Raw genomic sequence first — 18,891 nt, 5'->3', positions numbered from 1 at the left:
CATGTTGCTGCTCCTTGTCTGTGCACACTGACTAGTAAAAAGCAAATACATCTCAAGGCTTACTCTTGCATTTTGGCCATCATTATTTGGGATGCTTACACTTTAGCTTCCTCCTTGGTTGCGTATGTAACATTCACCACTGCTGTTTCTGTGTCAGTGTTCACTGTCATACAAGAAAAAGGGAGAGAGAGAGACAAAATCAAAAACATGAGATAGGGCCACATTTACACATGTACGTAGCAGGTCTTTGTTGTCGCCGTAGGTGAGTCAGACACGCGTCCAGGTTCCCGTGGTGACCCAGAGAGCCACTTGTCTGTGTGAATCCATTACAGCCATCACCACACTGGCTTCCCTCCAGACCCTGCTGCTGCCTCTGCAGACAGGAGCTGCTTGACACAATAGACTCTCTGCCACTTACACAATAACGGATTTAAGTTTCTCATGGTGGCCTAAACAAATCAAGTAATCTGTGATGAAGTGAAATGAAATGCACAACAGAGACACACCTTGGGAAGATTTGTGCTCCTGTGTTGCTCAGTGAGGACAGAACAGCACTGGCTCTGCCACAGTTCGGGGTTTGATTCCCGCTGGGACCACACATGCTTTAAAACACTGAACTGTAAGGTGTTTTCGATTGAAGCGTCCAATGTACAGCACATGCAATGATGAGACAAGCTCACGATTAGTCGATTAATCAATCAGTTGACTGACAGAATATAAACTGGCAACTATTTTGAGAATGGGGGGATCATTTTAGTAATTTGTCAAGCAAAAAAACTAAACAAACAAAAAACATGCATGCAACATTTCCTTGTTTTAGCTGCTAAATTGTGAGAATTGCTGCTTTTCTCTGCCTCGTAATAAAGTTAACTGAATAAACTTGTGTTTTAGACAAAACAAGGATCACCTGTCTATAAAATGCTTTGGAGAAATTGCTTTGTACCAAGATTGTTTTGTGTGATGTGCATTTGCTTCACTTTTATTTATTTGTGTATTTATTTATTTATTTTTTTGGCTTCATTTTAAAAGATAACTCTTTTTATTCTGAGAAAAATGTAACTTTCAGCATCTGTAGGTTGAGAGAGCAACAGTGAGAGAAAAAGAAATACTACAAGTCTTACTGATATTATACCCTCTGGTCTACCAAGGCCTCTGTTTGTCAGAAGAGACAACGGCACCTCTGCTATGTCAATGATGAAACTCTGTTTGTGTAACCACTAAGTGTCAAATCTATGAGTCTACGAGAGGCCACTGCTCTTTGATTGTTCACGCTGAAAAAACATCTACTGTAGATGTGTTAAATAGCTTAAAGAATGTGCTAATAAACTCCACTGCAATACTTGGAAAGTTACCCACAATTACAAAAAAAGTGACAAACGCACAGAATAAACGAGCCAAGAAATTCAAGGTACATTGCCAATATCACATGAAGAGTGAGAAAGTGTTTTCCCTTTGTTAAATAAAAATAGGCATTAGAGCGTTTCTGTCAGCGAAAACAAAAACTTCCAAACCTGCTGGTGCACGGCAGTCAGCAGTTTTGGAAGGGTTAAAACTAGTGAGAGCGCCCAGCTGGCTTAGAGAGGGTGAGTGGGCAGAGCCTGGCGTGGTGCCCGGCCCCGGCGCTCACAGCCAGCTCTGCCCCGCCCCGCCTTGCCTTGCCATGCCTTGCCTTGCCTTGCCCTGCCCCACCACCGGCAGCCTCCACCATGCCACACAAGAACATGGGACAAAAAAAACCTCAGCCCCGTAACCAGAGTGCATGGACGCAGGCAGGGAAAAGTGACGGGACAGGAGGTGGGCAGACAGGAAGTTGAGACAGCGGCGAAGACGGTGACAGATACACACAGGCGAGATGGCTCTCTGGAAGTTTTGACCGTACAGTGTGACTGTGCAACCGATGTTGGGTGAGCCGCATGGAGGGATTAAGAGGAGGAAATGCTGCGCTGGTGTTTGGGACGGTACACATGAAGCAGCGGCATCTGGGAAACTCTGAGTGGAGTAATTTCTCTGCTGGGTTCTCTTTTAGCACCTGTCATGACTACAGTGGGTGGTAGTTGGTCTTGGCTGGTTTGACGCACAGAGAGAAACTGTGTGCGCGCGTGCGTGTGTGTGTGTGTGTGTGTGTGGGTGTTTGCTTCTGCCTGTGCACATCTACTACTTGCGCATGTGTGTGTAAACAGCGAAAAGTTCTTGGGGATAGCTCTAGTGCTGACTACTCTCTGCACACACGCGCACACGCACACACACACACACACACACACACTCTTCAGACAGTGCAAAAGCTTTACCACAGGCGCCTACAGTGTCCTCACCCATTACCACGATGCACCTCCCCAAAACAGACGCACACGCAGACACATACAGGCACACACACATACACCCACACATGGACACATTACTAATGGATGTCTGCCATGTCTGCCCACTTCAATCCATACACTGAGGCCAAGGGGACCCGTGGCAATACACAGTGCTTATTATAGAGGCTGCATGTAATTCAAACGATCCTCTCTCTGGGTCAGACTTATAAGACACACATGCACGCACGCAGACAGACAAGATGATAAAGGCAGATTTATATGCAGAGATGGGTTATGTTTAGATAATGGGTGTGTGGGATGATGGTAACGAGGAAGTCAAGTCACACAGGGAGACTTGACTCACTGGGAGGTCTGTGTGCGCGTGTTTGTGTGTGTGCTAAACAGACACGTGTGCACAACAGTTGGAGCAGATGATGATGAGACGAGTAGCAAACAGGGAGGAGAAGAGTTCTGTACCTTGTTCCACGTTTTCTACAGTACCATATTGAGCTAGAAGGCCATCCAAAACCTGAGGGAGAAGCAAGAGCATGAATTAGAGACAAGACGTCCGCTGATGCTAAAAACACACAGGCACGTTGGGATACGCACAAACACAGAACTTCAGAACTTCATTCAAAATCCCATTGACCTTTAAAGAGAAGTACTAGACATCCAGCCCTGGAACATAACCTGCCAAACAGTCTTTTTTATAATCACATTGATCATTTAATATTTCTGTTATAGCTGCCTTTACAAAGATAAATAAGTTTAGACACAAAAAATTTCAATGAATCCAAGACCCTTCAGGTTAAACATCACCAGAGGAAAAGGCAAAATTTCACAGAAAAGTTGTTACACTCGGCTGAGATAGAAAATGTTAGTTTGTTAGCATTTACACACCAATCCCCGAGCTAGAAAAAAATCAAATAGTCAATATCAATCAATTAATTACAGTGGTGAGGACATTATCTATCATATTAATATGTTAAGACTAGTTAAGACTAAGTATGTAGCAATCTGTCAGCTCTGCGAATTAAAAAAGGTATTCAGATTCTTCAGTCATGTAAAAGTAGAAATATGAAAATGTGAAAATACTAAATGAAACTTAGGTCTTTTTTATTATTTGGAAAGTCTCATTTCAGAAGGTTATATTATCATATATAAAACAAACTCTAAGAGGACTATCATTGATGTATAGTTTACTTTATAATACATGGTGTAAGATAATCATGTGTTTTAATATGACAAAAAACTTTATGAGAAAACTGACTGCAACCTTAAATAAATGTGGAATAAAATCCACAATATTTCCCTTTGAAAGAAATCATACTTACACACAGAACTTGAGTAAATGTACTTATTATTTTCAATGACTGCGTGAATGTCTTGACAATGAAATAACGGTACAGAGAGGATGACAAATAATAAATATCTGTCGATGCTGGTAGGTGACAAAAATGGGCAGGTGACGGCAAGAATATGACCACCACGACTGTCAGTCTGCTATGAAATGATTGAATGAATGACTTGGTTTGGATTGTGGATTTGGAGGCTGCGTCAGAAACTTGAGGAGAATTATCTGGCAACTTTGTATTATTTGTCAAACAAACAGAGAGACTAATTTGAAACTTCTGATTGAAAAGTTTTGAGAGCTTCATGAGGGAAACAAAAGTGAATGCAGTGTGGAAGACGACCAACAGGAACAGTAGTGACCCAGAGAGACGAAAGAAAGTTCACAGACCCGGAGACAGTCAGAAAAACAGCTTGGACCCCAGCAAGGGCTGTGTTGACACACAGCGACAAACACGTAGACATAGATATAAGACATAAACACATGCGTGCACACACACACACACACACACACACACACACACAAACATTTATGTCTACAGATGTAGTATGTAGTATAAAGCCTGATGACTCATTGTCGGGAAACTGGTTTATGTGCTACCTGGTGCTGCTCAACTGGACGTCACTGTGTAACACACACACACACACACACACACACACACACACACACACACACACATACACACACACAGACAAACAACTGACCTCCCACTGTAGATGAGGCGGAATGTTCCGGATCTGGATCTTCCGACTCCTGCAGAGACGAGACACACAGACGAAGTGGCTTTAACAGACCTGAACCACAAACTCATACACACACACACACACACACACACACACACACACACACACACTTATAGTTACAGTCATCTGTTGTGTTTACAACAACACTAAACGTTCATTCAAACTCATTCACATTTGCTGTATCAGCAGCTATCAGAGGGTATTTCTATGACGAGGGCAGAAATGTCAGATCACGGCTGAATTACACTCTGTGTCATTTAACAGTCAATGTAACCTTACATTCTACACCACCCACTGTTTGTTAGACAGTATCACCAATCAAAGCACTGTCACAGAAGTGCAGCAGGAGATTTTAGGTGTGTAGGTGAGGATGTTTATTAGACAGCAGCAAGCGACTTTCAGTAACACCCTCCTACGAGTGCAATTCTTATTACTATTACTCTCACTGTGAGAAGCAAAAAAGTGACAGAAATGACTACTTTACCAAACAATAAACAAGACTTTTATTTATTCCCTGAAAATGTATTCATTTGTTCCTTGATTTTTGCCTGTTAATTTGCCAACTGTTTGCACTTTTGTGAATTTGATTTGTAATCACCAACAAAGATGCTCAGAGACCGAGCTGTTGAGACCATAAAGATTTGAAAAAAATGAGTTTTTTAGTTATGTAAATATAGTAAATACACCAAGTCAGACAGACAGAGAGAGATGTACACACAGCTTCTCTCTGCCTCCAGTGAGTGCATCAGCTCAAACAGCAAAGCCGCACAAACCGCCTGGTGACCACAAGCTGTTAACAACTACATTAACGTAAGAGCGTCCAGCTCCGCAACGAGAGCTGCCGATTTAAAAAGCAGAGAGGCTGGCGGAGGAAAAGCCACACAGCTGAGCTACCGTATCCCAGAAATCCATTACAAGAGCGAGAGATGGAGGTACGGAGATGAAGTGGAGGAGGAGTGGTAATAAGCGATAATGAGAGGTGGATCTAAGTTCAGGAGGACTCTCCACAGGAGACACAAACAAACACACCCATAGCTATTTTCCTATGTCTACGTGGGTGCTCACACACTAACACACATTCCTCCATCTAGGTTTCGCATCTTTCTCTCTGAACACGTCTGGCTGAAAAAGACAGCAGGTTAGAATTTCCTGTCAGCAGCGAGAAGAGGACCAAGCTGGCAGCTGGACATGAATGAATGACTCTTTCTGATTGTGCCACTCTAGGAGAAAAAAAAAAAAAAAAAAAGAAACTCAAAGGGGAGAAACAGAGCGTCACATGGATTTGGGACAACCCTCTCCTCTCCTCTCCTCATTGATCTATCTGTACTTAACACAGTATTGTCAAAATACTAGTAAACGAACAGACCGCTAATATTGTTTCAAAGGCAAGCAATCACAGATTAGAGACAAGACAAAAAACAATTAATTTTGCTTCTGTAAATCTTTATCAGTGAGCTAGCATCAGTTTAAAAAGTACTATCATAAATAAAAGAACAGGAAAATGAGTGAAGTCTATCTCTCTGCAGTCTGAGTCCTCTTAGAGTAACAAACAGCAGACACAAAAGCGCAGGGGAAAAAAAAAAAAAAAAATCAAAAAGTGACTGAACTCCCAGTGTGTCCTACCACACAGTGGCCTGTAAGCTTTCTGTCACTGATGGTGGTTTAAAGTGAGTGGTTCGTTGAAAGACCGCTCTTGGCAACTGGTATCCAAACACGGGTAAACCGATAAAAATGTGTCTGTGCCGCTAAAACACATCACCTTTTTAACGCAGTACACAACCTCCTGGAACCTGAAGGCAGCCAATAGCAGCAAAGCATTTGAGGCGAACTCAAAACCTCAAAATAGTCCCAAACATTGGCATCCCTGAGCTGCTGATTATGAAAACTAAAAGCTCCTTTCATTCAGCATTGTCTGCTTTAATAGCCTGTGAATGTGAATTCTGAGGGCCAAGTGCGCTATTGTTTTGTGGGTTTTTTTGTTAATTGATTTGCTAAGTGTAACCTTGATGTAATGCTAGGAGCTGAACTCCAGCACAGTGCTGCTGTCCTCTGCACACATGTTAATAGGCACATTAGCTGATCCACTACAAGGTAAACAAAACTGATGGAGACTGCTGTCTCAATAAGACTACATCATGTCAACACATGCATCATTTTCTATTCAATCTAGACCTTCTTGGGGTTTTTTTTTTTTCTCTGAAGCTTGCACACGTTTTAAAGTCCACTTGCTTGTCTGTCACTCTGAAATATGCAAAGGATGTTTCCTGAATGGACATCTCTTGGAAAAAGTGACACTGCCTCCCGACAGTTTTCAAGGTCTCATTTTCAGCATGCCTGTGGCCGCTGGCTGACCATAAGATCACTGCTCTCTGTCTGTCTGTCTGTCTCCAAGGCAGGGAGAGGCCCAAAGTACATGCCACCCTGTAACATATACTGTTGCCTGTCTACAATGTTCAGGTCCAGCTGCAGACATCAGCTATACATCCTCAGGTTATATGCGTTGCTTTATAACCAGGGAATAACTCAGTTGTATTATATGAGGCAACAGGCATCTGCTAATATCTCCTGTTTGTTTGCTTTCAAGGTGAACTCAACGCCCTTTCTCAGCTCCTCCTTTTCCAAAGTCCAAAATGGACTACAGAAGAAGATACAGACTGAAGTCAATGGTTACTTAATGTTTGTTGAATGTAACCAAGCTGTCTGCTGTTGGTTTGGAGCGGCCTGCCCAGAGAGAAGAGAAAGCCTCTCAATTTTGGCCTTTAAATATCTGAGGGTGGCCATGTTCATTTGAAAAGCTAATATTTACTGCACCCACCTGCACGAGGTAAGAGACCGTGTGTGTGCGCACACGTGCATACTAATACGCACACGCACGCGGAGCAGTCGAAGGAATTTTAACCTCTGAGAGGGGAGAGGGGTGAGAAAGAGGGTATTCACCCCTCGCCAGAGGGTTGCAGTGTTCCTGAAGGTGAACCTATGAAACCTAATTTTTAAACCCTGTGATGTTTACTTTTGTTTTACCTTTCCATCTACATTTTAAAACCTTTGTGTCTACACATGAAAGAGGTCAAACACCCACTGAGAGCATTTGATTGTGACTAGGATTAAAGAACTGTAAGGAATGGAGCTCCAAGCTTTGGTTGTTTAATCTATTAGTTGATTGACAGTAAATTATTGGCAGCTCTGGCCTATGCAGATTAATAGCTTGTATGACCTTTAGAATATAAAGAGTAAGGTAGAGGAAGTCTCTTTCTTCCTACGTTGATACCACAAATCTCTCACATATTCAGTCAAAATCAACACGGCATTATGGTTATTCAATTTGTCACAAACTGTATCATTTGCTCCTGAAACGCACCCACATCAGTATCACACTGGAACACAAAAAAGTCAGTCAGAGTTGTTCAGGAATCTCATAGACTTCCTTCACCGGGGTCAAAACCCTTTTCTTTTCCTTTTTTTTTTTTTATAACAGAAACTCACAGAAGTGTATGATTAAACGTTTCCCTCTCCGGTCAAGGATTCTGTCTAATGAGCCCTTTAAAAGCCTTGTTTACCTTTCTCTCGCTGCTCTATGCGGATGCTCACGCTGTCAGAGATGGCTCACACGGCTGTGAGCTGTGCCCAGCGGGGAGGCTCTCTCTGGACAAATAAAAAGACATCCCGAATAGCCTTTCAGTCTGCCGGGTCTGTCCGAGGCCCGCTGCCTCACAAAACTCCCACAAACGCTCCTACACACGCACAGTCACCTCTCTACTAGAAACCTCACGCTTAATTGTTTGCAAAATTCTCTTGCCTGATTAAGTTTCTGTTTCTCCATTTTACAGTCATTTCCTTCTCCTCTGTGTCAATTTAGCTGTCAGCACTTACTCAGACTCACTCAGTTCAAAACTCTCCAATTATAACCACACTGGCTTTATGCTACACCAATATAGGCACGTATGATGCTTGAGATCATTCATTCCTTGTGATAAGATGTGAACAACATCACCGACTCACTCACACACTGTCAGAAAAACAGAAATCTCTTCATCTGTTTTTCACCCCACCCCCACCCCCACCCCTTCTCTGTCTGACAAAGCGCTTTGTTCCCGCTGAAGGCCACACGTAACAACACAACAGATCCAGGAAGGGAAGTCCACATCAGTCCAGAGACAGTCCGACGAAAGACTTCATTGCAGGGAAGATAATTGATGACTTTCAAAATGAAATATGATCTGGCCTTCAACGCAGCCATACCATGCAGATAAAATAGGAAATGAAAACCTCTGTGGTCATAAATCACACTAGAAGCGTGTGATTATGCACCTATTACATGATCATATTACAAATCCAGTGATACAGACTGTCTGAGCAACACTAATGCCTATGCTTCGCTCATGTGTAGTCGTCTGACGCTTCAAGTACTGAGTGCAGTATAATGTGATCATCTGACAATCAGCCACATTTACAGCTGCATGTGCATGTATGTGAGGGCTTATTGCATCATCAGTATGGACCGTAAAGCTCGGAGCTAACAGTAAGTCTACACTGTTTTTACCTGTTATTTACACCCCCTCTAGAAGTGAAAGAGAACTTTAATATATATGGGTCATTTTGGGTGGGTTGGTCAAATAGCCTGGTGGTCCTTATACACCACCCACAGACTCGTCTAATCTGAATTAACCCAATTTCTAGCTTTGACCCTTAAGCTCTTAAGAACCCAAATGCCCTGAAATCTCAGAGAGGAAGCAACAAGTCAACAATATTCGGTATAGACCCCACTGTGTGGGAGATGTCCCCCTGCTCCTCTTTTCAAACCCTGGCGGCGCTCCCACTGTGTCCCACTCTCTGCTGCTGGATTAAGATGGAGCTCAGACCATTTCTGTGTAGTGCTCCTAAGCACCTCTCTAAGGCCCATCCAATTGTTGTGGGGCAGAGATAACAGGATTTGTATGACAGAAGTGTCTACGCATTGTTATTGTCCTTTAGCCACAAAGATTGTCGCTGTTTGCACTGTAGAAGGACAAACAAATCCTGAACTAGTTTCTCAGCCCACGTGCTACCACAGGCTGTATATAAAGGTGTACTATATACATGGTATATACTGCAACCTGCAACATTCAGTTAGACTTCAAGTAACTTTTTTCTATTGCGTGTCTAAGTATGTGATTGTGAACTGGGCTGCAAGCACAGGAGAAATGTAATCCAGTGTACACAATGGCTCTATTAGGCCAGAAAAACATATTTATCATTATATTATAGATTCTGGTGATGCTTTATTTTTCTGGTCTGTAATTTCCAAATCATTCTGTGATCATTTCCACTAAGGTTCCAGCAAAGAAGTGTGTACACTTGTACTAATTAGAGGGGAAAAGAGAGAGTGTTCAAATTGTACGCTTCTGATTAATAAATTGAAATTAATTGCTTGACTAATTTAGATTGTTTTTTGTTTTTTTTTCAGTTGGTTCGGTCACAGCAGGTCTGCACACAAGATGTGAAATTTGCCTCCAAACAAGCACACAATCTAATGTATATGTGGAGCAAAATTTCAAATCAATGGATAATAATATTTGCTTGGGTTTAAATGGAGCTTTTCTTCTAAGGACATTTTCCCCTAACCCCTAACCCTTTCTTGAAAATGATCAGGAAATGAAAGTTAAGGTGTTAAAATTAGGTGTTATCTGGGAGGGTACTTTGAATAATGTGTGCTCATAAAGGATAGAAATCATAGAAAAACTGAAACTCGACCTTGGAAACAGTAGCTGGCAAAACAATCTAAAATAGTTTTTTTAGTCTATTGTTGTTCAACAGTTTTAGAGAACTTGTTGGGGTCAGTACAAAGTCTGGAAGAGAGTTCTGAATGGGAGATTTAGTTCAGGTCAAAAACAGGTCCAAAAATAAAGCAATCAATAAAAACTGTTGAAATCAGTGACACATTAAGCATTAAGTGTGCTGTTGAAAATGCAACTAATGAATCTATCCTCTCAATTGATCAATTTATACTCCTTAATTAAAGAGGCACTGACTGATTGTCAGCCACCTAGAGACAACGAAAACAAGCTATGAACACAAAACTGTCTTATTATCACCCGTGATATGGCCAACATGTTAGGAAACAGTTGTTTATATGGAGCAAAATTATCATTCATTTGGAGTTGTGTTTTTGCCACCTGGTCCAAAGTTCACTCTCTTTTAGCTCTGTTTTAGGTCTCTACCAACTCCTGAAAGACACATTTGGATCTTTAGCTGCTAAATTCTCCAAGACATAGAAGATGTGGTCTGTAAAACCAAAACAAAGAGCTGAGTTGGGTGATAATCCTCTGCGGTTTTGTCTCTTTTCCCATTACACGTAGTTATCTGTTCCATTGTTGATGTAAAAATATCAATTATAGCAGCTTTAACTTAATGAATTAATAATCTCTCTACACTTATGAGTGTCACAATCTGAACACAATGTCATAATTGTTGTTTTTATGGCGAGGGAGAGCCTTCAGAGACAATGTGGGAAAATTGCTTCTCCTCCTTAAGTTGTAAAAAAAAAAAGCACCCAAAACAGACACCACTGAGACAAAAAGAGGCAGTCCTTCGTTCATCTAAATGAAAGTACAGACACTTCCATGGTATTAATATTTGTTACCAGTGACAGTTGTCTTCACTTTCAGTTTCATTAAATCCTTTTATTCCTCCAGGCATTCATTTGCATTCATCGAAAATCTATCCCCCAAAACCCTGAGCAAGAAAACAGGCATTGTATCTGCTGTGTTTCATTGCTCCCTAACCACATATTTTTCACACTGATACTGCAGGGTGAACAAAGCTGCCGCTCCATGGTGCTGCTAACCATCTCATCTCAGAGTGTAGGGCTCAGGTGCCTGCCTCAGTTTTCCCTCCCAGCCCTCGGTGGGTGAGAACTCATCAGAATTCAGCAGGCTTACCTGCCTGCCTGTTTCTCTTCACACATTCGTTTTTTTTTTTTTTTTTTTTCGCTGTGGCACAGAGGCGGGGAGACACAGACCCAGAAGCAGGCAGGTAGACACACAGCTCTAATGGAAGCCACAGCCTTCCTGTTGACGTTTGTCTGCTCCTCACTGTCAACACTCATTCAGCTGGTTAATAGAAAGATGTAAATAGGGAAACACTGCACGTTGTTTCTTCATCCATTACATGTAGTACAAAGTTCATTGAGGAGGCCTACTGGTATGCAGGGAAATCTAAAGCAGATTAATATCTTACATCAAGGAATGATTTAGTATCACATAATGGTCTTAATTACAAATGATTCAATAGATTTCAATGACTTAGTCCAAGCAGGTCATTCATATTTGAGATTTACACAGTGTGAGAGATGGCTTCATACAGTCCTCTGTCATTATCAACTGTGTCCACAGAGGCGTTTATAGAGGGTGATTTTCACGACACATCAGTTCAAGGCTATGCATGTAATACACAACCAAATAAAAAAAAAAAAATCAAAAAAAAAAAAAAAATCACAGCTGTAAACAATGTGGTAAGACACACACAGTGCTCCTGGAATGTCCATAGTTATTTGCATACTGTTGTAGACACTAAAATAATTTTCAGTTCTAAGGTGTAATCATTATAAATTAATTTCTGGTCGGTGCTAAAATGCCACAGGGTCCCCAGCTGACACAAAACAAATTTTCTCCCGTCATGCCCACTAAGCCAATGAAATGAGTATCTTAAAATGTTCCATTTTCCCATCACTGTGGCATAACACATTTCTAACAAAGTGATATTACAATGAACCACTCCACATGGTGTTAAACACGCAGTCAGACATTTCAAATCAAATCCAGACATTTACATTTGCATGCACAAAATGCATTCTTGTTCCACATCTATCTATATAGATGTTTTGCTAAAGCTTCTTATGGCCAGTATAGTAGCAGCAGGAAACAGCTGATCACTCTGCAGTCTGGAGCTCATAAATAGAAACAAGAAGTCAGAACTGTACAGGGAGAAGAAAGTATGATAATCTGATACTACTACCACAACAGCAGAGCATGACTGTTTACCACAGGAAGAAAATCTTTTCAAGATTAAATGTCACTGACACTTCAACGAAGCATGTGAACAGAGAGCCTCCAAAGACCTATCGATGAAAAGAGTAACCCCTGTACACTGACACCAAACCACATATTTATTTAAACAGACAGCATTTCAATCTGCTGCAGATATTTGTCAGTAATAAATATTTAAAGATCCCCACCAGACATTTTTTAAGATATATAAAAATACTCTGCTTTGAATGATAATTTGTGTAGAATATATTTTTTCCACTAAAAAGTTAAAAAGCTAAAAAGTCTTAAAATTACATCAACTCCTTTTGAAAAATCCAGAATCAATGAATATGCAAATTTGGTTAATTTCAAAAGTTTCACTGCTGGACACAAGATGTCCCAAGATTTACAGGAAAAATCCACCGCTTGTGTACATGCGTTGGATTTTTTCTCTGATTTTCACACCACATGTGTGAATTGCAGATTGGATCGATACTGGCTTCTAAACTATGTGTGATGTCACAAATCATGCTCACAGTTTACATATGTTAAACTGAGATTTAAGGCGAGTACAGAGAAACTTATTTTCCCCCTTCACCAGATGAATGTGAAAAGTGTCAAACAGCACGTACATCATTCTTCATAGGCATCCAAGTGAAGCAACAATAAGCAAAATGCATTTTTAAGTAGATGGGGGTTATACATATCTATATCAATGAGCCCTGCCAACAGCCTCAAATAGAGGTAGTGTTTACCCAACAGCTAAAACTGAATTAATAACCTTAAATACAGCTATTAGTGTCATAGGCATAAAACATGTATAATCCTGGGCAAAAGTAACTTCTGCTTATCATGCAAAATATTGCAAACATTTAATCACGTGCAATGACAGCATTTTCATTTTAATACACTAAGCCACAATGATCAAGACAAAAAAAAAAAAACAAAAGGAAGAGGAATAAAAGTAATAATAATAAACAGAAAGCTGATTCAAGGGGACATGCAGAGACGTGTGCTACGCTGTTCTGTCCTGTCCTGCACACATCAAACGCCTGCCTGCTCCACCACACTGCTACTTCACTAACTGAGGACTCATCTGAGTCCCCGTCACAAGGCACATAGTCAGCACTGTCGCTGACAGGCACACAGGGACACAACTGACACGCAAATCACACACAACTACAGGCACGCTAACATATAGCCAACTGGTGTGCCTACAGCTCTTCTCTACACGATCACACTGATGTATATTCTGTGTCTTTCTCGCTCTCACACACCTCAGTGCTAAGAGCTACTGACAGGTGGATACCAGCTCATACTGCGGTGGTGCAGTGTGGGTCCGCTGTTAGCTGCTCCTCATGGCTGCTTCTGTTGCTTTATGTTGAGTTGTGCAGCTTGTTCCTTAGGTCTCATCCTTTAATCTGCCAACCATAAGGTATTATACTGTAGCTGGAAGGCTGAGCCCGCCTGCCATAGGTGTAGGTCCTGGTGGGGTTAACCTGGATCAATACCGCACGCACATCACTCAACATTACGCAAGCCCTCGGACTGTTTGCCCTGCTTCCCTCTCTGTCTGTCTCCCGCTCCTCTGCTGTCTATCTCTCATCGTCCCTCTCCCTCTCTCTCTGCCCGTCTCACTTCTCCCTCCGGCTCCCTCTTGAGAGCGAGCTTTACTTGTTCACACACACATGAACGCACTACCTCTTCTCTTTCCCCTCCCCCTGTCTGCAGGGAAGTTCCTACCAGAGAGAGTGAAAACACGTACAGAAACAAGCAGGAGGTGTGTGAAGATTCATCCACTGAGAGACAGAAATACTGGCAAGGCTGGTCAATAAGCAGCATATTTCAAAACACCCCTGCCAGTCACAGCTGCTGTCACCGAGGAACCCTCGCTCTACAAACAGCGGCAGAACAAAGCTTTTGGAAACAGCCAAAAACACACACTACGTTTCTCAAACACAGGGTCGAGAACCGGTGCCAGGCCGGGAGACACTCTCTGACACATGCATGTGGTTTAGAATAAGTTAAATTAAGGATGAGTGTTTGACTCTAATTACAGTGCCTTTTAAAATGACTGCTGGTGAGTTCAAGTCAGTTTTAAAGGGTCTGAAATATAGCAGTCTAGGTTAATATGCTTGCTTTTAAATATATTGTTTTTACTTTCTTTTAGATAGTTTGGGGAAATCCTACCTCTTCATACAGCTTAACTGGATTTTGTCTGTATTGTTTTGTAGTGTGTGACAGTTGTCTTAGCCTGTTTGCATTGTTTGTATTTATTGTTTTAATGTTGCCCTCTTGGTCATGTTGCTCTCAAAAAAAGACAACTTTTACCTGGTTAAATAAAAGAAAAATTAAATACATGAAAATGAGGGGAGCAATGCCTGAATTTTCATCATACAGTTATTTAATTATTAATTTAAATGGCACAAATATAAATAATTCTAGTCATCATATAATGATTAGTGATAATTATAATTACCAAGTATTGGGAAACAAAACAAATCACCTGAAAATTAATTGCCAACAATTGTGATAATCGATAAATTCTTATTTCCATTTTTCAAGCAATAAATTTGCTGGTTGTCAGTTCTCAAATGTGAAGATTTGCTGTATTTTTTGTACTATGTCATTATAAATTTAATATTTTGGGGATTTGGGGAAAAATAAATAACCTGAAGACGCCACTTTGGGCTCTGGGAACCTAAGATCAGAAATTTTCAGTGTTTTCTAACACGTTTAAACACCCAATTAATAATTGATCAGCAGATAAACTGATAATGAAAATGCTTTGAGTTGCAGCCCTTATAAAATAAAAGAAATATTTATTTAAATGTCTCAGCATTTTTAAATATAGCAGATTCCTGATGGCTGATAATAATTCATGTGGAAAACAATACAAATCAACTGTAAATGATCAATCATTTATTTATCAGTATATCATTTTGATTGTACTTTACATTTGCCAATTTAAGCATCACAAATAATCAGCAACTTGTAAAAATGGACAGACAAGAGAGGAAAACAAAGAATCAGCAAGAGATAAGAACTGATGAAGAGATTAAATGAATTGCAGACCAACAGCAATTTTACACAAGTGAGTGAAGAGTAGTAAAGTAAATAAAGTACAGCAACCCTGATAAGCCATCAAGAGATTAACAAGGCGGTGGGATTAACTATATAGGACACACTTGTGCAGGTTGGGGGGACAGTACAAACGGGTTTAAGGTTAACATTACATCAATAGGCAGTTCTGAGCAGAGGAGAGACTGGCTTTTATTTGCTGTCTGCAGAGGATGAGCACAGAATGGCAAAAAACATGGGCGGAAAACACCATATGGCCATCACTGTTTCCTTTACTGTCACCTGTAAAAGAGCAGTTTTTAATGGTTATGGTCGTCCAGCTCTACAATGGGTGGAGTCAAATGGATAAGAGCCTCCAATACATTAATTACATTATAGTGCTCCTCCCAAAACCTTAGATCATCTCGTGTCACGTGACCCACAAGTGGCTGAAGTGGCATTATCCCTGTCAGACTTTAATCCTGTGGCTAAAATGGCTCCAAATCCTGACCTACTCTGTGAAATGAGGCAGGGGGCTTGAGAGGAAGTGAACTGCAGATGGTTAGGGTTCAGAGCTGCATTGCACTGGAGCTATGTGTGTCTGTGTGTGTGTGTGTGTGTGTGTTTCAATGGGAGGGGGTGCTGGGAATGGGAAGCTGTTGTTGTGAATAAGGAAAACGATAGCTGGAGTTCTGGGGATGCCTGTATGTAGTGTGAGAATGCAATACACAGACTAATTCAATTATCGGAGTCACTCACGGGGGTGTCAGCCCTGATCAATATGCAATAAATACTTGAGAAAATATTCAGAGTTGACGTCGATATCTCAAGTTAGGGAGCCCAAACTCCACAGCAGAGGGGAGCGGGTGGAAATGCCTGTTGTGTGGGCAGCATTTAAAGTGAGACAGAGAAGGCGAGAGAGAATTATTGGTGATTGTGGAAAAGCCTGAGGGAAAGGTTTGTTTTCGGTGCCTCTTATATATGTGACTAGAAGGCACTCAGTAGAGCCCAAACGTCTGCCAACCTGAAGCGATCCCTCAACTCGCAAACGCTGGAGCCTCTGTTACGGTTTATGTTTGTTTAATGTTTGTCCACCACATTTGATTTTCTGACAAAATGCTAGAGTATGTGAATGCGACAGTACTATGTTGGGAGAAAAAACAAACAACAAAAAAAAAACCTTGTCAGGATGAAAATCTCAAATCCTTATCACCACCGTAGTCTAGGAACCAAGCTCCTCCCATGTCTGTTTTGTCATTTTGTTGAAGGAGAAACAGACATTGAACCTCAAGGCTCAATATGTAAGCGTCAATATGAGAATTTCAGTAACAATGAAACAGCGTCTCAGTTTTGCAAGACATGATATTCAAGGGTGCAGTCCACTAATTTAACAACTATTTCCAGCCCCACTCAGCCTTACGACTCTCCTCCACACAGAAACACCAAAACAAATCTGTAAGCATTTACAGGCCGCCAGCTTTCATCATTCCTGGCAGAAAACATTCGAGGCTGGTTCCCCTCTTTAACAAACACCCTGTCTAAGTTGAAGGGGTTATTAGGAATAAGGGTTGATCTAAAAACCTGGCCGCTCATTCCTTAAGACAGCCACAACAACTGCTCTGAAAAGGCACTGAGTCAGTGTGACGGCCTGGCAGGTCTGAGCATGTGGCACACACATAACGGTAATAGCATAATTCATCATAATCAGACCTCATCGTGGAAAAGGTTAACATCTGTAGTGGTGGGTTGTGTTTTATAATGACAAGAAAAAACTAGCCAGTGTTATGAAAAGCAAATCAGAGCTGTGTTTTGTCTGGTGGCATTTCTGTTATTTGCACTGATGTTTGATCAAATCAGAGTCTATCTGTGTGTGCGTGTGCTGTGCGTGTGCTGTGATAAGCCAGCTTTGATGATATGCAGTGATGGGGAGGACACAGCAATACTGTAAATGCTCTACGAACGCCTGAGGTGACCATGTATCCATCCAAGTGTGCAACAATTACATGCGACAAAGGGAAGAACAAAACACAAGTCCTCCTAAATAAGACTTTTCTTGAAGTGCAGCATATTTGATGTATCATCTTCAGCGGCTCCACATCTATACCACTGTCTCTTTGAGATCAAACTCGCCTTTGAAGCTTGTCATTCTATATCTCTGTAATTTATTCTCCTGCAACGTCAAGCGACTGGAAACCGGGCTGCCTGGAGTCACTCCTCACACCACTTAAAACAAAACCATCTTAGCAACCATCTCTGAAATGAACTGTTGCCTCCCGCTTAGGGAATGGCAGGAACACAAGACGCACAGTACATATACACACACATACACACACACACACATACGATGACATGGACACACGCACACACACAGACGTCTACTGTTGTAGAAGAATTCAACTAAGGGTAACCACAACTCTACTAAGAATAAAATGCCTGTCTCTGATAGGGCGGCTCACATTCAGCTTACAGTACATAACATACGGTTGTACACTATTTACACTCACTCACGCTAACTCACAGCCGGCCTCATTCTGCACCGCCGCACTGTGCCAGGGGGAGCAGTGACACTGTGAGCTGCAGGGAGGCGGTGAGAGACAATGCACACAATCTAGGTGGTACACATGACATGGTAGGGCTGTCACAAAGCATGCAGAGGAGAAAGAGGGTGGGGGGTGGGGGGCAGCAAATGCTGCAGTGGGGGAGAGAGTGTGACTTTCCCTTGAGCGAGGAGGTGTGCTGCAGCTGCATCTTGTGATCACCATTAGCAAAAATTAAAATCACCTGAACATGTACAGAGTGATTGTGCTGATGTTCAGTAAATGTTGAGGAAAAAAAAAAACAGACTTTGCTTAATGGGCAAAGACCCCATTAACTTTTGCAACCCTCCTGCAGGAGCACATGCATGGCTGCTTCAGCATCAAATATTTACTAACCTGGTGAGCTGAAGATGTTCGTGTTCTGTGTTTTTGCCTTTAGGTTTTTTAACACTATCATGCTATGGACGCACTCTTCAATTTTAATTGGATTTGTGTCAGTGTGTGCTTCATTTAACCTGACAGGGATGGGCAATTCATCAGTCAGTGTCATAATGTTGCCTGCGTACGTGAGACAGAGGTGCTGCATTGCTGGTTGGGCAACCAACATGTTGGCAACCGCTGAAGACAGATGGCAACAAGAAATAAAAAGAACTCACTGCTAAACACACACACCCGATCAATCAATGGGCTGGTATCCTAGCAACTTGCAACGTACATTTTGGCTGTTTCACATGTGCTGATTTGCTCATAAATGAAATACGTTTAAAATCAGGAGCATAATAGCTTAAAAACCTCAGGACTGACAGAGTACTCCTCATACACAGTGGAGCACCGCTACTGCAGCAGCTACTGCACCCTTGGGAAACCCTCGAGTATAGACTGTTTAGCGAGACATGC

At 41.6% G+C, this 18,891-nt stretch overlaps 1 protein-coding gene across 5 annotated transcripts in view; it reads right to left on the bottom strand.

Moving 5' to 3' along the window:
• The window catches only part of igf2bp2a (insulin-like growth factor 2 mRNA binding protein 2a), a 46,550-nt gene that overhangs the window by 16,183 nt on the left and 11,476 nt on the right, over window positions 1-18,891 (bottom strand). For 4 of the 5 annotated variants that reach the window (XR_007813611.1, XM_051071851.1, XM_018702361.2 and 1 more), the window contains exons 3-5: window positions 4,356-4,404; window positions 2,778-2,829; window positions 100-163 (exon numbers count right to left, since the gene is read on the bottom strand). Coding sequence is in view for 3 of the 5 variants with exons in the window: in XM_051071851.1 (XP_050927808.1) it covers window positions 100-163; window positions 2,778-2,829; window positions 4,356-4,404 (165 nt within the window). In the remaining 2 variants the exon portion in view is untranslated. Of the gene's footprint in view, window positions 1-99; window positions 164-2,777; window positions 2,830-4,355; window positions 4,405-18,891 lie in introns of those variants that run through there. The other variant, XM_051071848.1, reaches the window with a different exon arrangement.

The sequence above is a fragment of the Lates calcarifer genome, linkage group LG1, assembly GCF_001640805.2.
Source record: "Lates calcarifer isolate ASB-BC8 linkage group LG1, TLL_Latcal_v3, whole genome shotgun sequence".
NCBI lineage: Eukaryota > Metazoa > Chordata > Actinopteri > Centropomidae > Lates > Lates calcarifer.
This window is presented reverse-complemented; position numbering and strand designations above follow the sequence as displayed.